This window comes from Bos indicus x Bos taurus, chromosome 14 (assembly GCF_003369695.1).
Source record: "Bos indicus x Bos taurus breed Angus x Brahman F1 hybrid chromosome 14, Bos_hybrid_MaternalHap_v2.0, whole genome shotgun sequence".
In the NCBI taxonomy this organism is placed as follows: Eukaryota; Metazoa; Chordata; class Mammalia; order Artiodactyla; family Bovidae; genus Bos; species Bos indicus x Bos taurus.
The window spans coordinates 33,779,599-33,801,502 of record NC_040089.1 but is presented as its reverse complement, the minus strand read 5'-3'; the positions used below and the strand labels follow the sequence as shown (position 1 = coordinate 33,801,502).

At 41.6% G+C, this 21,904-nt stretch overlaps 1 protein-coding gene across 3 annotated transcripts in view; it reads left to right on the top strand.

Annotated features, from left to right (window-relative positions):
* SLCO5A1 (solute carrier organic anion transporter family member 5A1) overlaps positions 1-19,720 on the top strand; it is a 152,470-nt gene extending 132,750 nt beyond the window's left edge. For all 3 annotated transcript variants that reach the window (XM_027561150.1, XM_027561147.1, XM_027561148.1), the window contains 4 exons: positions 5,916-6,075; positions 8,267-8,508; positions 10,763-10,827; positions 13,059-19,720. In XM_027561150.1, coding sequence (XP_027416951.1) covers positions 5,916-6,075; positions 8,267-8,508; positions 10,763-10,827; positions 13,059-13,516 — 925 coding nt within the window. In that variant the 3' untranslated portion in view covers positions 13,517-19,720. The remainder of the gene's footprint in view (positions 1-5,915; positions 6,076-8,266; positions 8,509-10,762; positions 10,828-13,058) is intronic.
* Positions 19,721-21,904: the final 2,184 nt, after the last annotated feature.

Genomic DNA, 21,904 nt, shown 5'->3' with positions numbered 1-21,904 from the left:
AAGAATCTTTTAATTTCGTGGCTGCAGTTACCATCTGCAGTGATTTTGGAACCCAAGAAAATAGTCTGTCATTGTTTTCATTGTTTCCCCATCCATTTGCCATGAAGTGATGGAACCAGATGCCATGATCTTGTTTTTTTGAATGTTGAGTTTTAAGCCAAATTTTTTACTCTCTTTTTCATCTTTATCAAGAAGTTCTTTAGTTCCTCTTCGCTTTCTGCCTTAAGGGTGGTGTCATCTGAGTTACTGATATTTCTCCCGGCAATCTTGATTCCAGCTTGTGTTTCATCCAGCCCAACATTTCACATGATGTACCCTGCATATAAGTTAAACAAGCAGGATGACAATATACAGCCTTGACGTACTCCTTTCCCAGTTTGGAACCAGTCTGTTGTTCCATGTCTGGTTCTAACTGTTGCTTCTTGATGTGCATACAGGTTTCTCAAGAGGCAGAATTCGTTGTGATCCACACAGTCAAAGGCTTTGGCATAGTCAAAGAAGCAGAAGTAGATGTTTTTTCTGGAGCTCTCCTGCTTTTTCTTTGATCCAACGGATGTTGGCAACTGATCTCTGATTCCTCTGCCTTTTCTAAATTCAGCTTGAACATCTGGAAGTTCTCAGTTCACATAGTGTTGAAGCCTGGCTTGGAGAATTTTGAGCATTACTTTGCTGGAGTGTGAAATGAGTGCAATTATGTGGTAGTTTGAACATTCCTGACATTGCTTTTTTTGGGGATTGAAATGAAAACTGACCTTTTCCAGTCCTGTGGTCACTGCTGAGTTTTCCAAATTTGCTGGCATATTGAGTTGCAGCACTTTCACAGCATCATCTTGTAGGATTTGAAATAGCTCAGCTGGAATTCCATCACCTTCACAAGCCTTGTTCATAGTGATTCTTCCTGAGTTCACTTGACTTTGGACTCCAGACTGTCTGGCTCTAGGTGAGTGATCAGACCATCATGATTATCTGGGTCATGATGATTTTTTTTTTTTTTGTATAGTTTTTCTGTGTATTCTTGCCACCTGTTTTTAATACCTTCTGCCTTTGTTAGGTCCATACCATTTCTGTCCTTTATTGTGCACATCTTTGCATGAAATGTTCCCTTGGTGTCTCTAATTTCCTTGAAGATATCTCTAGTCTTTACCATTCTTTTTTCCCTCTCTATTTCTTGCACTGATCACTTAGGAAGGCTTTCTTGTTTCTTCTTGCTATTCTTTGGAACTCTGAATTCATATGGGTATATCTTTCCTTTTCTCCTTGGCCCGCTGCTTACATTAAGTCACTGTCTGTTTTATTGTTGTATGTGTGTGCTCAGTCGCTTGGTCATGAATGACTCTTTGCGACCTCATGGACTATATAGCCTGCCAAGCTCCTCTGTCCATGGAATTTTTCAGGCAAGAATACTGGAGTGGATTGCCATTTTCTTCTCCAGGGAATCTTCCTGACCCAGGGATTGAACCCATGTCTCTGGCATCTCCTGTACTGGCAGGCGGATTCTTTACCTCTGAGCCACCTGGGAAGACATTTATTGTTGTATATTACTGTAAATAAGCATCAATCCTTAAGCAGTTGATTTAATGAAGATTAGGCAGCACGCTTACTCTTCTTTCCTGTTTTTTGTTCATTTTAGTCTCCCTGTGGCTAGTTTTCTTAAGGCTAGTTTTCTTAAAGCTTCAATGAAGGTAGGGCATGTCATTATACCTCTCATAGTTTCCTAGGCTTTGAAATTAGTCAGTTATCTTAGTTAACCTCAGAAACTCCTCCCATCTCTCTAATTCTATTATTCCATGATTTTTATAGTAATGTGTCATGTGTGACTCAGGTTTCCAGCTTGGACCATGCAGTTATAAGGCATTTGTTAGTGAGTCCTTGTTCCTGGCATGGAAAGAACACTTACATGGACCTTGAGTTTACATGAGCCTCTTGCTTGCAAGGGTGACTTGTCGGAGATTTTTTGTTTACTGGAAAGGTGATACCGTCCCTTTGCACAAGGATGAGTGTGGATCCTGCATTGTGTTCTCCCAGGACAGGCACAGCTCAGCTAATAAGAGGTTGCTTGGTGTGACTCAGATTTCAACACTTGCACTATTATTATAATCCAGTCTGTCTTCTGGAGCCTAAGTTATAGTGAAATAAGACATTATTATTCTTTCTTTTTAAAAGTAATTTATTTATGACTCTGCAGGGTCTTCATTGCTCTGCATGGGCTTTCTCTGGTTGTGCCGAGCAGGGGCTACTCTCTGGTTGTGATGTGTGGGCGTCTCATTGCTGTAGCTTCTCTTGTTGAGGAGCACGGGCTTTGCTGGTAGGGGCTCTTTCACTTTTCACTTTCATGCATCGGAGAAGGAAATGGCAACCCACTCCAGTGTTCTTGTCTGGAGAATCCCAGGGACACGACTGAAGTGACATAGCAGCAGCAGCAGCTCAGTGGTTGCGGCTCCTGGGCTCTAGAGCACAGGCTCAATAATTGTGGCCGACGGACTTACTTGCTCCACAACATGTGGGATCTTCCCGGGTCAGTAATCAAACTCTTGTCTCCTGCATTGGCAGAAACAAAGTGAAAGTGTTAGTCGCTCAGTCGTGTCTGGCTCTTTGCTACCCCTTTGTAGCCTGCCAGGCTCCTCTGTCCATGGAATTCTCCAGGCAAGAATACTGGAGTGGGTTGCCATTCCCTTTTCCAGGGGATCTTCCTGACCCAGGGATCAAACCCAGGTCTCCCGCATTGCAGGCAGATTCTTTACCCTCTGAGTTACCAGGAAAGCCTGACAGTATTATTCTTAAAAATAATTTTTTTAATCAGGGCAGTGTAAAGGATTAACTGTGTCAGCATCTTTCTTTCTTTGTGCCACTATGGCCTTTCCCACTGCTTTTATATTTGTTGTTTCTTTGGATTTTGTTAAAACTTTTGATACTCCATCATTTCTTTGTATCAGACATCATGATCTCAAGAGAAGAGCAAGTGTACCCAAGGGTGACCTGGGAGTGTGCCTTTGTTTCCAGAACTCAGGAAATCTTTTGCCTTCCTGTCATCATGTGTGTTGACATTCTCTTTAGATTCCTTTCTCTTGAGTGAACATACCCACAAAGGAGAGGTATTTGGAATCTGTGGCTGTCATAAATGAATACAAAGCATGCTGTTAATAAGAAATTCCTTGTGACTTCTAAATAGGCATAGTAATAACCCTATTGTATGTATTTGAAGCCTGTCATTTTTAGTGACTATGCATGCAGGCATGTAAATTCCTTTTATTTGATCATGGCTTGCAATTTGGTTCTTGAAGAACTAGTGAAGAGTAATGCACAAAGAATATGTTTTATGTGATGCCAGTTAAAATAGCACGAAGCAGCCTCATCTGCTTCCTGGGACATCCATTTCATCATCCATGAAATGTGGAAATAGGTCTAGAACAGAGTTTCTCAGATCTGTATACAGTACTGAGATTTGGGTTAGTTTATTCTTTCTTGTGGGGCAAGGGCTGTTCTGGGTATTGTTGGGCTCTTTACATATATTTATATATTTAGATTGAGGGCAGGAGGAGAAGGGGACGACAGAGGATGAGATGGTTGGATGGCATCACTGACTCAATGGACATGGGTTTGGGCAGACTCCGGGAGTTGGTGATGGACAGGGAGGCCTGGCGTGCTGTGGTTCATGGGGTCGCAAAGAGTCGGACACGACTGAGTGACTGAACTGAAATGCACTGATATACATATTTAAGATTTCTTTGATGTGGGCCATTTTTAAAGTCTTTGTTGAATTTGTTACAATATTGCTTCTGTTTTATGCTTTGGTTTTTTTGACCCCAAGGCATGTGGGATCTTAGTTCCCCAACCAGGGATCGAACCCACCACCCCTGCACTGGAAGGTGAAGCCTTAACCACTGGACCACCAGGGAAGGCCCCTACTGGACGTTTAGAAGCAGCCCTGGCCCCTACCCACTAGATGTCAGTAGCACCCTTTTGTTCTGATGAACAAAAATGTCTCCTGACACTGCCAAAATTGCCCCTGTGGAGAACTACTGGTTTAGAATCACCTTTTAAAGGTATATTCAAACTGTCAAATGGTATGATTCAAAATATCAAGCGTTATGGTATTGTGAACATAAGAATTACGAGTGCTAAGTTGCTTCAGTTGTGTCTGAGTCTTTGCAACCCTATGGACTATAGCCCACTAGGCTCCTCTGCCCACGGGACTCTCCAGCTAAGGATACTGGCGTGGGTTGCCATTTCCTCCTCCAGGGCATCTTCTTGACTCAGGGATCAAGCCTGTGTCTCTTCTGTCTCCTGCACTGGCAGGCAGGTTCTTTACCACTAGCGCCACCTGGGAAGCCCAATAATTATGAGTCTTGTGATAAAAATTACTTCAGGGGAGGGATGGGAATGACCAGAGTTTATTTTACTTTTCCCTCTTTGGAAGGCTTTCCTGATAAAGTTTAAATATTGCTATGAGTTTGTTCCTTTTGTTCAAATTTGATGAGTCAGTTATTGAGGTGTGAGGGAGGCTACAGGAGAAAAGCCTTCAAACAAACAAAGGAGGCTTCTGGATGAATGGTTTCTGAACATAGTCATTAAAGGTAAATCCTAGCACATGACTGACACTCTTAAATATCTGTTGAATGAATGGATGATGAGTAATGGGACAGGTGAATGAAATCTGCCATTTCTAGCCCATGTGGCTTTAGGAACAGTATTTCATGAGTGACACCTGAAAATGGTGGCTTCGAAAGCAAAGGAAGGAGGTCATTGGATGTGAGCACTCAGAGCCCCTTCATCCTTCCTCGGGTTCCCTCTGGGCACCTGCCGGCCTCTGCCATTCCTTAGCCATTTCCTTCTGCTTCTCCCTCTGGCCCTATCTATCCTTACTTGACTTTTTTGCCCTTTTCTGTTTCTTGCCTGAACTGATTTGATTTGTGTTTTCCACATTGCATCATTTCTTTGAATCAGAAATCATGATCTCATGAGAAAATAGAACCTATTGTGTTTGCCTGGGAGTCCACATCTGCTCATTCTTTTCTTAACGCTTTTGGCAGGGCCTGGTCTTCACTGCTGTGTGTGGGCTCTCTAGTTTCGGGGGCGGGGGGCTACCCTCTAGTGGCCATGTATGGGCTTCTATTGTGGTGGCTTCTCTTGTTGAGGAGCATGGGCTCGAGGGCACATAGACTCAGTAGTTGTGGCGCACAGGCTTTGTTGCCCCTCAGCTTGTGGAATCTTCTCAGACCAGGGATCAAACCCACGTCCCATGCACTGGCAGGCGGATTCTTAACCAGTGGGCCACTAGGGAAGTCCACATCTGGGCATTCTTGAGGGAAGGAGAGTTTAATTGTTCTTCTCTGGTTGTCTGAATCAAACCAGTGCTCTAATTCCTGATGGTCTTAAAAAAAAACACCTTCTTTTGATATTCTAGAGTCCCTTGTCTTTCTTTGATAATTTATTTCAGAGCAAAGGCTTTTGGTCAAAGGAACTTGTGTTGATAGCCCTGATTGATGGATTCCATATTAGTGTCCTCATCACAATATTATTAATTTGGCACAAAAATATTTCTTCCATTTTACAGTTAAAGAAATTGAGGCCTCAATTTGTTACGATATAGAGCCAAGTGTCTGCAGTGAGTGAGTAGGTTCTATGAAGGTTAGAACTGAGCTCAGATTACCAAGATGGACGGTGGAATTGAGGCATGATAAATAATATGATACAAATGTACTAAGTCTGTAGTATGGGAAAATTGAAAAATGTTTTCTTTCTGTTCTGTTTTAAAGTCACAAAAATAATTATCTAGGGTGCTACTTCCTGGTACCATGGCTTTGATTTCGTGGGGACATATTCTCTAAAACGGACACCTTACTTAACATCAAGAACTGTCCTGTGAATTTTATTTTGCAAATGTTAACGGCTCATGATCTGCTTTTCTCTCTTAGACCTTCTCTGACCATGCCACATAGGAATCTGACAGGAAGCTGCAATGTTAACTGTGGTTGTAAAACACATGAGTATGAGCCAGTCTGTGGATCGGATGGAATTACATACTTTAACCCTTGTCTGGCTGGCTGTGTTAATAGTGGGAATGTGAGCACCGGGGTGAGTATATTTCACAAGCTCCTGTCGTGTTGTTGGACTTTGTGTGCAAACAGAATGCTTCAGTCTCCCTTTTCCAAAAACTTCAAATAAGATACAGGATATTTTCTGTCAAGGGCTTTCCAGGTGGCTCAGTGGGTAAAGAATCCTCCTGCAATGCAGGAGGCACAGGAGGTGCAGGTTTGATTCTTGAGTCAGGAAGATCCCCTGGAGGAGGGCAGGCAACCCACTCAGTATTCTTGCCTGGAGAATCCCATGGACAGAGGAGCCTGGTAGGCCACAGTCCCTGGGGTCGCAAAGAGTTGGACACGACTAAGCAACTGAGCATGAATGCACATGTGCTTCTGTCAAAAACCCGGAGGAAAGAAAATTATGCAATAAATACTATTATTTTATTTCCCAGGGATAATTGGAGTTTTTGAATATGGTGATCTGATTCCACATCATTCCCCTCTAGTGACTTCCTGTGCCAACCCAGTGAAACTTGATAAGGTCGAGTGCTGGATGTCTCCTCTGCTACCCCAACAGGGCCCTTGTGATGATGGATGTGAAGGTCTAGATGACCATACTCGGTGCTGCTAGAAGAGAACAGGAGAGCACCTCCCCTGCTCAGAGCCTGTGAACATGGGCAGCGGCCATTTCTCATAGACTATCAATTCAGATTTTTTTTTTAAACGTTCAGAGTAAAGTTATTTCTGTCAGTTCAAGAATAGGCTATTTTGAGAATTCACTTTCCCGTGAATTATAAATAGGCAGTAATACTGTGGGAGAAGGTTTTCATATTCTACTCCGTTCTTTATTGAGCCTGGTTCCGTTCTTTGCATAACAACAGACTGTAGGCGGCTGCTTTCATTGAAAGGTTGAGGTGCCTTTGTTTGTTCTGGTGATATGGGATGATACCGTTGACTGCGTGTCTTGGGGATGTCATATTTGATCTCTGAGTTTTAAACTATGGTGATGAATTGAGATTCCTTTTGCTGGCTCCTCTTTATATAACTGGTGAGCTGCAGGGTGTGACTGAATTGAAAGGGACAATGAGACCTGCTGTTCAAATGAGGGCCACAGACCAGAGGACTCACTCGCCCCCGGGGAAGGACTTAGCCACTGAGTCCTCTGGTCTGTGGCCCTCATTCATACAAAGAGGCCCACAGTCCTTGGAGCACAGGCGGCCACGCGGCTCCCCATCTTTGTACTTGTACCTCCTGCTTCTCTGGGTGGCTGAGAGGTCACAATGACAGTGAGCTCAGCTGATGTCCATTCAGTAAAAGCAGCGTAATAGAAAGGTCCATTGGCTGTTTCGTTTGAGACATCTTTTGAGTCCCTTGTATTAGCTGGTTTCAAATGAAACAGCCAGTGATACATTCACTAGGGTTGGTACTGAAGTCGTTACAGTTGCATTGTGAACTCTCTGCATTTATTTAACAGATATTTACATTTGATCCTACACTGTTCCAGGGTTTTGTTAAGCACTCTGGTGAGCACAAATGAAAATAAGGTTTAGTTCCTGTTTTCGAGAGGCTTCTCTGTTTGGAGAGCCCAAGAATGAACATCCATTGAAGCAGCATCTGATTTATGACCCAAAATGAGGATATGGAACAGGGCTGTGCTTGTGCAGTTGCATCAGACTCTTTGCAACTCCATGGACTATAGCCCGCCAGGCTTCTCTGTCCCTGGGATTTTCCAGCAAGAATACCAGGGTGGGTTGCCATTTCCTACTCCAGGGGAATCTTCCCAACCCAGAGATTGAACTTCAGTCTCCTGCATTGGCAGGTGGATTCTTTACCACCTCGCCCCTGGCAAGACCTTATGGAACATGAATAGTAAAGAATTGAGTATTGAAGGTTTCTGATCAAAGTTTAAACAACCCTGAGCAGCAGATTTTGATGTTGTTAGATGCACTTTTTGAATCCTTGCTGTTAAAATGAGGAAGATATTTTCCTCTTTTTTCTTTTTTGGGCTGTGCTGCACAACTTGTGGGGCCTCAGTTCCCTGATCAGGGATTGAACCCAGGCTGCGACAGTGAGAGCCTGGAGTCTTAACTACTAGGCCACCAGAGAGCTCCCAGAAGATACTTTCAATGAACTATTCTGCATGTTTTTAAATGCTGGAGTGATTTTAGAGCCTTTTAACTCTGACTGTTCGTATGCTGAATTTTGCTTTGGATCGTCATCCACTGATCTTTATTATCACTTAGATGCGGAACTACACAGAATGCACCTGTGTTCAGAGCCGCCAGGTGATCACACCGCCCACAGTGGGACAGCGCAGCCAGCTCCGCGTGGTTATCGTCAAGACGTACCTCAATGAGAACGGCTACGCTGTGTCCGGGAAGTGTAAACGGTCCTGTAACACCCTCATCCCATTCTTAGTTTTTCTGTTCATAGTGACCTTCATCACAGCATGCGCCCAACCGTCAGCCATCATAGTAACACTCAGGTGAGGACGGCGTTCAACATCTAGGTTGGGTTATACACTCAGAATTGCCAGAATTTTTATTCCAGACTGGGGACTGATGGGGTAAAGTGGTGATGAAAGCCAAATGAGATTGTGCAGGAAAGTGCTTCAGACATTTACCTGGTGAACTTAAGAGAAGGGAGTTTTCCCATGTCAGGAAGGGAAAGGAAGATGGTAACATTCATTGAGCATCCCAGATGGCTCAGTGGTAAAGAATCTGCCTGCCAGTGCAGGAGACATGGATTAGATCCCTGGGTCGGGAAGATCCCCTGGAGAAGGAAATGGCAACCCACTCTGGTATTCTTGCCTGAGAAATCCCATGGACAGAGGAACCTGGTGGGCTGCGGTCCATGGGGTCGCAAAAGAGTTGGTCATGACTTAGCAACTAAACAACAGCAACATTTCATCCTCCAGGACTTTTTTTATTTAGATGAATTATGTCCCCATAGTTCAGGGAAACTTTGTTTGGATGCCTTTGGTTCCTGAAGTCTCTTCTGAAAGGTTCAAGTTCAGGAGCTGAAAGCTATGACTGTATTAGCTACAAGAAGCCTGCCCTGAGAGGAGGTGACAAGTCATTTGGTGAAGTCACTAAATCGTACATACGGCTAAGAATATTCTCTCTGACCTTGTAGGTAGTTAATACCTCCAGGATCAGTGACCGTTGTTGCTGGGCTTGCAATTCCAAATGCTTATTTCATTAATTTCACTATCATATAACATTCTGGCATTGAATCAGGGAAAGGGCAGACTAGGAAATGTAATTTTAAGTTGTTCATGCTGTGCTTTCTTTGCCATATTATATATCCCATTTGTGTGTGTGTGTGTGTGTGGTGTTTGTTTTTTTTTTTTTACTTCTGAGAGAGAATGTGGAGGTTACCTTAATGGAGGCTCTATTTAAAATGTTGACACCAACACATTCGAATCAGAGTGTTGGTATTTGAGGTAAAGATGGCCATAGACCAAGGAAGGGAGTGGACAACGTGGTGAAGAGATGAAAGCATGGCCACAGCAGCTTTAGGAGGACTGGGATGCAGGGGGATGAAGGAAGGAGGGGTGTCAGTCTCCACAGTCTCCCTTTTGTGCCCTCCCTGGGCTCCTTGGTAACCCAGGATGCTGGCTTCTGGTGGGATGCATCTGCTGAGATGTCTTTCTTAGCAGGGAGCTTGGGCTGCTTGCCTGCCAGTTCTGCATAGTCTGGCTTCCCTTCTATGGGATGCTGAGTTAGATGTTGCTCAGCTTATGAGTTCCTTGACGGCAAGATAACAAATGGTACCCAGGAGTCCCACTGGTCCCATTGGTTTGGGACCAATCCTCAGATCCTCAGTCAGCAGATACTTACAGAGTAACGACAGTGTGTGCCACACTGGGGGAATTGCTGTAAGCAAGTAAAGAAATTAGGGGAAAAGATGACAAGTACACTGGTCCTCGAGAATTTCACATTGCATACTGAGAACCCTATGTGTATGGGCTAGAAATGATAAAGTACTTCATCATAAAAAAAATGGGAATCGTTACTAATCTAATACTTTGAACTTTAATTCTACAAGAGATGTTAAATAACCAGAAAAGAGGTGCCTGTTTAATAATGTTTAAACATGGCAGATCATCAGTTGTCTTCTAACCCAAAACTTCAGAAAAGGAGACATTCAATCTTTGCTAATTACAACATCAATAGACTCCAATCATCCTGCCATGTGGGATTTACTTGAAACTTAAGTTTTAGGAAAAGAAGAAAAAGTGAGGTGACGGGGAAGGATTCATTCCATTTCTAACTTTTGACTTATTTCCAATACATTTTGGGACTGTTAGAAAAAAAACTTTTTTCTCTATATTTTTCCTTGAGAAATTGCAGAAGTAAATTTCAGTGTGCCATTGTGGAAAATGCAGGCAAACAGAAAAATAATGCAATAGTTAGGATTATCAGTTTTTTTTTAAGAGTTGATTTTGCAAGCTCAGAGCTGCTTCTGTAGTTTCAGCCCTGAACCTTTATCTTTCCACGTGTTATTTACACAAAAAGTGGAGTTAATCAGAGTTCTTTGGAGTCTTCACTGGGTAGACCTTTATTCAGTGATGTAGCGATAAGCCGTCTTGTTCAACTATTGTTAGTAACTTCTAGCGAAATCAATATTTTGGCCCATTATCTATGTGGTCCCTGGCCCTGCAGCTAAGCAGGTTTGACTTGACATTCATTTTCTTGAAGCCCTTGTTCTAAAATATTTCTTTACCTTCTTTGTAGGTCTGTAAAAGATGAAGAGAGGCCTTTTGCCCTGGGAATGCAGTTTGTTTTATTGAGAACACTTGGTATGTTCCTAAATTTCCCACACTGCCTTTTAGTTCCTCTTTGCAGATGCCAAATTTTCACTGTCCTTTAAAAAATGTCAAGTCAGATCACTTGTTACCATTCGTACTAGCTAGGAGTTTACACGTTAGTGGGCAGGCGCAACTTCCTCATTTTCTGATTTGAACCAAAAGCTGACCAACTCTGTCACTGATGAAACAAAACAAAACTGACTTTTGATCGGTTTCTCTTTCACTCTGAGTATGCACTTGGACTAAATTCCCCTGAGTTTTGTACAGTTAGAAATCTTGAACCAAGAAACTGTTGTGGGCTTACAGCCCTGGTGTTTCTGTCCCTTTTGTGACTTTGTAACATGAAAATGATGGGAATTAATGCTTACTTTGTGTGTATATGTGTCCGAAAATTTCAGTTCCTTATTTCTTTCTAGTAATTGTACTGGACTGGGTAAAGAGTATGCTGATCAGACTTTCTGAGGAAAAGAAATAATAAATTCTAAATGGAAAAAAGATGTCCTAATTGATATATAGGGACTAAGCTTTACTTAGTGGCTCAGTGCTAAAGAATCCACCTGCCAATGCAGGAAACACAGGTTCGATCCCTGGGTTGGGAAAATCCTCTGGAGGAGAAAATGGCAACCCACTCCAGTATTCTTGCCTGGAAAATTCCATGGACAGAAGAGCCTGGTGGGCTGCAGTCCGTGGGGTCGCAAAGAGTCAAACAGGACAGCGACTAAACAGCAGCAAGATTTCTTTTTAACAGAGAAGCTTGTTAGCGCTGTGTCAATGTGGTAAGTCACAGAATTTATTTGGACTCGAAGAACATCCTTCTGACTTCTACAAACATTGCATCACCTGTGATGTCTTGGGAGAGTGACTGGGGAGCAGTGTGTCCGACTTCAGTATATTTTTATATGACTTCCTTATTGTCAAGAATATTGTTTTCTTTCTTAAGGGGCAGTCTGTCATTTTCTTAAGCTGTTATTTTCCTCAGTAATCAGTATCATCACCCACAGGACAAAAAAAATTTTTTTTAATTCAAACTGCTTATTTCAGTTTTGAAGGGTGAAACATTTTAAACATTTAAATATCATCTGCCCCTTGGCAACAGGAATCCTCTCTGGTATTCCTTTTTTGTCTTCTGTTGTGGTTGATGGCCCAGACCAAGAGTGAGGACTTGTCAGTGGGCATCAAAGGCTTCTAGTGCCTTGAATTGAGTGGCCTATTTGTTTTTAAATTTCAGATATTAATCTGACTTTTTTGAGGGGAAGGTGCCATGCCACGTGGCTTTCAAGATCTTAGTTCCTGGGCCAGGAACTGAACCCAGGGCCAAGACAGTGAAAACACAGAGTCCTAACCACTGTACATGCAGGGAACTCCCCTCCCTAATTACATTTTTATCAATGTAAATTTTTATGTCTAAAAATATATTATTACTCTTGTTTTAACTTAATAGAATCTTTTGTAAAATTCTTTTTTTTTTTTTTTAGCTTTTGATTTTATATTGGAGTATAGTTGATTAACAACTTTGTGTTAAGTTTCAGGTGTATAGCAAAGTAATTCAGTTATAAGTATACATTCATCTATTCTTTTTAAAATTCTTTTCCAAGTTATGCTGTTATCTAATATTGCCGCTGCTAAGTCACTTCAGTCGTGGCCGACTCTGTGCGACCCCATGGATGGCAGCCCACCAGGCTCCCCTGTCCCTGGGATTCTCCAGGCAAGAACACCGGAGTGGGTTGCCATTTCCTTCTCCAGTGCATGAAAGTGAAAAGTGAAAGTGAAGTCGCTCAGTCGTGTCCGACTCTTAGTGACCCCATGGACTGCAGCCCACTAGGCTCCTCGGTCCATGGGATTTACCAGGCAAGAGTATTGGAGTGGGGTGCCATTGCCTTCTCCAATATTGAGCAGACATAAAAATGTGTTCTTGCTTTTTAGACATGTTATATCATAATATGTCTAATAAGTAATACTTATAAAATAAACATCATAAAATGTCTAAAAAACCAAAGCACATTCCGACTCAGCTGTGACGTGAAAGATTTAAAGTAGTAGTGAACATGTCTATAAAAAGAATATTATGACAAGATGTGATGTATATTTCCAAAAAACAACACAGAAAAACCACTCCTCTGAACTGATTTTAGAGTAAACAGATATCTTGTTAATTTATAAATCTGTTTCCTCTTATAAGACGTGCTAACATCTTTTCTTTTTCTTTTCCCCTACCACTCTAGCATACATTCCGACTCCAATTTACTTTGGAGCAGTTATTGACACCACCTGCATGCTCTGGCAACAGGAGTGTGGAGTGCAAGGCTCTTGCTGGGAGTACAATGTCACGTCATTTCGTTTCGTCTATTTTGGTTTAGCAGCCGGCCTCAAATTTGTTGGCTTTATATTTATTTTTCTGGCCTGGTACTCCATTAAATACAAGGAGGAGGAACTGCAGAGGCAAAGGTGGAGAGAGTTCCCTCTGAGCACTGTGAGCGAGACGGTGGGCCGCCCCGACAGTGCCAATAAGGCTGCCCGGACTAGATCTTGTCCCGCTTTTAGCACCCAGGGAGAATTCCACGAAGAGACTGCTCTGCAAAAAGGGATCCAGTACACGGCACAGACCTATCCGGGGCCATTCCCAGAAGCAATAAGTTCCTCCCCAGACCTGGGGCTGGAAGAAAGCCCTGCGGCCATGTAGCCTCCCTCCTGAAGCTTGAAAATGGAAGACTTTGGTTTTGTTGGTTGAGTTGAATATGGCGACTTGAGAAACACCCGTGCCTTCTTTTCTTTCTTTTTTTAACCTCTAAAGACACAATCCTCAAACCAACAAAACTCACTATACACAGCCACTGTTGATTGAGGGCTGGATACCTCAACAAGAATGAGCCTTTCCTCCTCTCCAAGGAGGAGTTTAGATAGATTTGTTACTGTTTCTGAGATGTTGATTTGACGCTCATGCTCTGATATGGTAGAAGGCTGGGTGTGTGGTTAACAAAATCTTGGGAAGTGTAATGGCAGTGCATATCATTAGCATACTCTCTGAACAAGGGTGAGCTTGACCGTGACTTTGCATTTACAAATCAAGGTTTTTAGATATGAACAACTACTGTGAGTTCTGCTACAAAGCACAAATGAATTTGCCTCAACTATGCAATTTGATTGGAAAATATAAGTGCAGCATGTTACTTTTGCTTTCAGAGACTAAAGCAGATAGTTTTTTTGAAAAGAGGAAGCTAAACTTTCCCTAAAGTACTGTTTATAGCTTTTTAAGCCATAGCAGAATTAAAAATCAGGTAGAACTTCTTATATGCTTCACCAGAACCATAAGCATAGCATGAGAAAGGGAACAGCTAGTTTGTTTCATAAGACACATTCTCTTTTAGTCTGTCTGTCCCACTATAAAGGAAGCTGCTGAGTCATGAACCTGAGAGCTTGAATATAAACTACAGGAGTCTTTCATAAGGGACTTTAACACTCGTGTGCTAAACAATATGGCTAGAAACTGTCATTTGAGATGCATAATAAGAAAAGAAACTGATGGCTTTCTCATCCAAAGAAAATTGCTGCAGAAATTCTTTAGCTTTTAAGGGCCCATGTAAGGGTTGTTGAGAATTGTAACCTTAACGCTCAAAGGAGTTGGAAAAAAGAAATCCCGCAGAAATAAGATTGAGTCTCACCTGATCATTTTAGTTATATCCCTGGAAGCACTAGCAGGGCTGTAGTTTTCTTTTTTATGTGCAGAGAATTGCTGTGGTTGTTGTGAAAATGGAGTCATTGAATCAGGAAAGCTGTACCTGTGGCATGAAATCCATGTTGAACAAAGGAGGGAGATCTGTGAGCCAGATCTTGGTGATGATCCTAAGTAAAGGTTGAAAATTATTTAAAATAAACTGGCCTGTCATACTGAATCCTACCTTATCAGAGTTAGAACCATTTTATACCTCCCTTTAGTTTCTTTCTACTGTAACTTTCCTGAAGTGATTTTGCAAGAGGATTTTTCTGTTCCTAAATGCACTTGGGGTTCAACAGCCACCATCCTTTTCAGTACCTCTCAGCACATCACTTTGATTTAGATCCGCATGGAATGTTTTCTATGTGGTTCTGAAGGTAGGTGCCTCCTGATAGCAATATAAACTGATGCGAGTTAACCTGTGGAATTTGGCTGCCCAGAAAAAGAATTATGACAACTCAGACTTAGGAGGGACTGTAATGTACAAATATCAATATGATGGAGAACTGTTTCTGCCAATGTGCCTAGGCTTATGTGAGGCTGATTTGGGAAATGATTCTCTTGTCTCATTTACACTCTTCAGTAGAAGGAATGTGATTGACCCATGATTCCTGGCTTTTTTGCCTCTATGCATGGGTGCATGGGTGGAGTTGTGTGAATATTCCTGGTTCAAGATTGTTTTCTTCTTTAACTTAGGAATGGTGTTGGTCAAATGGTTCTCTTGGTTGCAGGCAGTTTATGGAAAGGTTCTCTATAGGGTGGAGTTGGCAGTTAGGCTAAATAATGTCTACAGGGTGGAATTGGCAGTCCTGGGTGACAAGGACTTCCTTAGAGCAGACTTGTTTGGCTAAGTCATAAGAAGCATCATTGCCTGTAATTACACTGTGTCTGTAAAACTTTGGTCAACTTGGTGTATTTCGAAGATCTTCAGAGAATACTGCTTTATGTCTTTGAGTCTACTCTAGGGCCTTTGTGATCCCCCTCACCCTTTGTGGGAGATCTTTGACCCTTTAGAAGAGAAAGTTTCTTATTGGGTTGAAGCAAAACATAGGTAGATTGGGAAGAGATGTGATTATCTTCTAAATTTCCTCTGATTATTAAGAAACATTGAGAGAATTTGGGAAGGTTGGCACTTCTTTTTTTTTTTTTTGTAGCTAAGATTGTGTGTTTCCACACTCTTAGAATTTCTCTCTTCCTGTTATCACATTTTGAAAAGGAACACTGCCCTTAGAAATCTATGATCAGAAATGATGGTATGAGAAATCAGGTATAAATAGAGATCCCTCCCTGTCTTTACCTTGGAGATTCATTCAGTTCAGCCATCACGAGTGTCATTTCCTTGTCAAAAGCTATTTTACCCAATTACCATCTGCCAGTCTATGAAATCCCTTGGGTTGATTAGGTCAACCCAAATTCAAAGAAATTGGCCGGAACTGTACACCACAATGTTAATGCTGTACTTCCTCAAATATCTGGGACTTATAACTAGCAGGTATAGCATTACCATGTTGTTGGTAAAAGTAAAATAAGCGGTAAAAATCGTGGGAGACTGATGTTTTGGAATATGTACCAATTAAGAGTTGTCCCCAAAGCACTTTGGGTTCAGGTGGCATCATTGGAATATTAAGTAGTTAACTAAAGTGTCTATTTGCTAAATGACACCATTTGATTGTATATACAAGGTCCTTATACGCTTGATAATAAATTGGTCATGTTACTTTTAGAGTCACCACTCCTAATATAAGTTTAATTGACACTCTCCGTGAGCTTAGGCTTCTAATTACTTGGTTTTTTTTGAAAAGGTCACCTTGTTCTTTTAAAAATTCTGTAGTTTAAAGTATTATTTGGCCTTAATGTGCAAATATAATATCCTTGAGTCTAGCCTATTAATTTAGAAACCCCAGGCGGTAGAGTGGGCAGTTGGCACACATTATTTTGGCTATCTTCTTTAGCTTGACATCTTTATCCTTTGTAGGTGGATTTAATTCTTGAAAACAGTCAAGAACTAGGGTGGGGAAAAGAAAGGAGCAGCAGAGAGGAAGCAAGTGAGCAGTTGTTGAGAGTTGGCTATTAGCAGAGCGTTTTTATCAAGCACACAATAGGTAGCATGCATTTTAATCCTCTAAATAACTTTGCAAGATAGCTATTTTTTATTGTTCTTCTAAAACACAGGTCATGAACACTGAGGCTCATAGAGGTCAAGTGATTTGTTTAGGATTTACATAGTGGCCAAGTCAGGGTTTGGATGCTCATTTCTTGTCGTGCACTTCTTACACTACGTAATACTTACAGTAATTTTGGTTAACATAGGTAAGATGTGACTATAAGATAGTGAGGTGAAGCATTTCATATTTTGATGTGTTACTATTTCTGAAGAGTAGAGAAGTTATTATTATTGTAAAATAGACAAAAAATCTGTAGAAAACATCAAAATGGAATGTTTTGATTTTCAAGGTAAATTTACATTTATTTAGCTAAGTCTTATATTCACAACTGTTTGCCCTAACTTACCTCAAGTATTTATTTATAGTTCCTATTTAATGTAGAACAAAACCAATTTTAGTGTTAACATTGCATCTCAGTAGTGTCTGAAACGAACCATTATGAGGAAAGGCGGTTCAGAATTTTGAATCTGAGTCTTGGGGATTTCAAGTGTATGTTCTTTTTGTCCCCTCCTCTTTCAGAATGTTAACATTTCTATTAGTTTTTTAAATGACTAGCTTTTAAGTTTCTTAATACAAGTTTAACATGAACATACACAAAGTGTTACTTGTTAAGTGAACAGATACAAAATGTTATATGTTATGACAAACCACAGCCCAGTTGTTACTGATTGTCACCCTTAGTAGCTGCAGGAATAAATGGGCTCATGCCCCTAGAAATGTCAGCAGGGGCTTACCTGGAGGAGGTAATGGTAGTCCTGCCTTTTCACCAACCACCAAGACAGTTCTCTCTGAGCCTGCATTTCTGTCTGGCATTCTTTGGTAGACTTGGAGCCAAGAAGTTTCTTCTTGGAGCCTGTTTTGTATCAAATACAGGTGCACCAAAGAGAAGCTTTATAGTTTGCTTGGACCTGAAGCATTTGGAGATTCTCTAGTTGTGCTTGAGCAGGAACCTAGGGTGGTAGCCAAATACAGTATGACTTTGTGTGTACTTAAAGCATCCTAAATGACACAGAAATGTGATCATAGCTACTGATATATAGGTGCGTGTGTGTGTCTGCTAAGTCACTTCAGTTGTGTCCAACTCTTTGTGACCCCCTGGACTGTAGCCCGCCAGGCTCCTCTGTCCATGGGATTTTCCAGGCAAGAATACTGGAGTGGGTTGCCATCCCCTCCTCCAGGGGCTCTTCCTGACCCAGGGATTGAACGTGCATCTCTTAGGTCTCCTGCATTGGCAGGCGGGTTTTTTTGTTTGTTTGTTTGTGTGTTTTTTTTTTTTTTTTTTAACCACTGGTGCCACCTAGTAAGCCTCATAAAGGTGCATACTGAGTATTCTAAGTAGCGAAGTGAGTGAAGTCGCTCAGTCGTGTCCGACTCTTCGCTACCCCGTGGACTGCAGCCCACCAGGCTCCTCTGTCCATGGGATTTTCCAGGCAAGAGTACTAAGTAGCAGGTGGATATCAAAATACTGCATAACCCCAGTATTGTTTAGGATGCAGGCTTGCTATTCCTGTTATATGGATGGGTAGAGATTCTTTACACACATATAACTGCATTTCCTCTTTCTAGTTTGGAAGGGAGTGCCATGGCTGGCAAGGCGACATTTCTGGCCTCATGCACTTTATCTTTTCTATCTTCTCTGCTTTCCTTACCTTCTAGTATGCTGCTGGCTGTATCTATCCCAGACTTCTTGCCACATTGGAATGAGATCTGTGTATGTTTGAAGAGGTTATTTTAAGCACTTCATTTTTACTCAGCCCCAGGAAGGGTCATTCGTGCTAAGTTGCTTCAGTCGTGACTGACTCTGTACAACCTTATGGACTGTAGCCTGCCAGGCTCCTCTGTTCATGGGATTCTCCAGGCAAGAATACTGGAGTGGGTTGCCATGCCCTCCTCCAGGGGTTGTTCCCAGCCCAGGGATCGAACCCACGTCTCTTATGTCTCCTGCATTGGCAGGCGAGTTCTTTACCATTAGCAACCAGCTGGGAAGCCAGCTATGATGTAAACCCTCCCTGGGTATTTGCTTTTAAAACATTAAAAAATAAATGCCTCGGTGCTAGAAGTATTTGATGATGCATGCTCACTACAAAAATGCACCACTGACTTGACAGTATTTCACTGAACGGGCTGCATGTGCTTTGCTTTTAGAAATCTGGAGAGTTTCTCAGAAAATAAGCATTCATTACTCTCGTTACCACAGTTAATTCATGAACTTAACGCTGCAAAAAAGAAGAGTGTAAGGAGGATTACTTTTTTTTATGGAAAACTCAGTGCTTTTGATATTTATTTTAGCAAGAATAATCAGATGCTAAAAATAATTTCAGAGAGAGGGGAAAAATATTTCAGATAATCTTTTCTTATTTCTTCTCCCCCAAAACCTTACACACATGTAAGGTGTTTTTATAATATTGAGATTTTGAAGGTGTTGTCTTTTTCTGGTATTCTACTATTACATATTGAAATTGAAGGAGAAGGTATTATTGAAAACTGAAGTAATTGCAGGGACATATTAAACCAAAGGGGTGAACAAAAGAAGTTTAAAGTTTGTATGTTGAAATGAAAGATAAGGATAATGGTAAGACTTTATAGTGGGCATTTTTCTTAAAATACATACCTCTACCCCAAATATTAATTTGGAAGCATGAGAATGGCAGGTCAGCCACCGATTCTTTAGTTAAAGGAAAAGTGATAACTGTGTCCAATAACCTGGTGTTAGGGCCCTAGTGGCGTGTGTGTTCAGTGTGTGTGTATTTGTGTATAGGGTGTGCTTGTGATGAAAGGCTGTTTTGAGTTGTTGCATAAAGAAATTTGATTTTGTGATTTTTAAAATGAATATTTATTTGGAGACCTCTTAGGGTAATGTACAAGATGTATAATTTCCTGTGTTTAATGAAATCTATTGTCATTGTACTAAGAAACATTGGTTTACAACATCTTGAATACTTGATTATTGCAAATTCAGAAAAAAAAAGTTTAAAAAAAAAAGAATAAAATGTGTGTTGGATTGAAATTTGTTTGTCGCTTAAGATTTTGGGGGTTTGAAGAGATGAAGTAATGATGTCAATGTTTTCTCCCACTGTAAAGGCCCACCAGGGGCCTTTCCTGGTGGTCTAGTGGCTGGGACTCCATGCTCCCAGTGCCGGGGCCCTAGTTCGATCCCTGGTTGGGGAACTAGATCCTGTGTGCCACAACTGGTGCAGCCAAAAAAAAAAAAAAGACACAGGGATTAGATGAGGTTAAATGGGCCTCCACTTTCTCTGGAAAATGGCACAAATGAAATGGCACAAATTTCATTTCATTTCATTTTCCTTACCTAACTGGTAACTTTTCCTTGAAGCCAAACTGGGACTATAGTTTTTAGGAACTTGTGGTAGCATATTTTCTGAGTCACCAAAGAGAATAATTCTAAGCATTTCATCTTTTATCTATTTAAATTCAAACAAAATTTGAGTTACAGAACTGTATGCCTTGAATATGGTTGGTGTTAGTCAGGATAGGCTATGTCATACTTAAATAACATGCCAATCCCCAAATCTCAGTGGCTTCATAGCACAAAATTCATTTCTCATTAATAAGACACATCTGTGTGGGTCTGTTCTAGAGTCCTTCAGGGACCCAGCCTGACAGAGGCTCCCTCATCTTGAAGTTGCACAATTTGGAACTTTCAGAGATGGTTTTGGTTGTTAGAGGCAAGGAAGAAGCATAGAGAAAGGCAAAGGGGCTTTTCTGTGTCTCAGACTGGAAGTGACACACTGTATTCCTCTGAACTAGAGGTGTGTCCCTGCTTAACTGCTGGGTCCTGGAAGTGTTGGGGAGCAGATAGCAGGCATTTGATGGATGTTACTCTTTGCCACCAAGTTGACCATGATAGGTTTAAGGGTATTTCCAAAGGAGTGCAACTCATGAGTCTGTTGTTACTTAGTTGCTAAGTTGTATCCGACTGTTTTGCCATCCCAAGGACTGTAGCCTGACAGGCTCCTCTGTCCATGGTGTTTTCCAGGCAAGAATACTGGAGTGGGTGGCCATTTACTTTTCTAGGGGATTTTCGAACCCAGCGGTCAAACCTAACGTCTTTGCAGGTGAACTCTTTACCACTGAGCCACCTGGGAAGCAACTCATGAGTCTAAGAATTGATAAACCAAAGGAAAGTCTCAAGCATAAAAAAGAATGATTTCCAAAGGAATAAATATAAAAACTTGATCACCAAAGCAGTTAAAAGCCCCGTTCCCCTAGTCTCTACTGAATAACAAGCTGATCATTGCTCATGGCGGCCAGGAGCTGGCCTGAGCCTAGAGGAAGAATTTGTGGTCAGACTCCAACCCCCATGGGGAAAAAGCACTGGATTTTGAGGGCTTATCTGAAGGGTAACGGCATTTTCTAAGTATACTGGCATCTCAAACTTTTGGGTGAGAGGCAGAAGGAGCTAAATGAGCCTTGGAAATAACAGCATGACTCATGGACTGAGATGCAAAGTGGCTATATTTAGAACCCAGCTCTGGAGCACTCAATAGGTGGAAAGCAGGACAATTGATTTCCATTTACCACCCCCTTGCACACCTAAACTAAAAGGTCACAGTAGCCCAAGATACATGGATAATTGGAGGGAGTCTGTGCTTCTGTACTGATTTCTGGGCAAAACTTTCTTTTCCTCCATGGCTTTGTGTATTTAACAAAAGAGCCATTTATGCAAAGACCAAATAGTAACCCCTATCCAAGTATACTGTCTTCTCTGGATTTCCCTTGAATCTCTTCGATAGCCCACACCTTCAAGGGAGAAGCAGAGCCATTCTGGATATTATACCATTTGAAATAAACACAGAAGGAAAACAGTTTCTTTTTAAGGAATGAAGACAGCAGAAATGTTTTGAATGTGACAACTCATCTTCCATGCTTCAGCCCCAGACTTGGTAAAACCTCAGCATTTTCAGAGCAGTTAAAAAGCATTCAGTTCCTTTTGGTCTTTAAAAAATTGCCCGCTGGGCAGAGACGGCCTCCGTAGCTTGGTTTATGGGAGCCAAAAAACATTTTTAATTGCACAGAGTCATGGGGAAGCAAGGAGATCGATATTCGGGGCTCACTCTTGAATTTAAACGTCAAAGTTTGATGCAATCCCTGCTAATAATACCAATATAAATCAGTAGAAAGCTAAACTGTTCTTTGGCCTCCTGGAATGGCTAAGATCCTAGGCACTGAA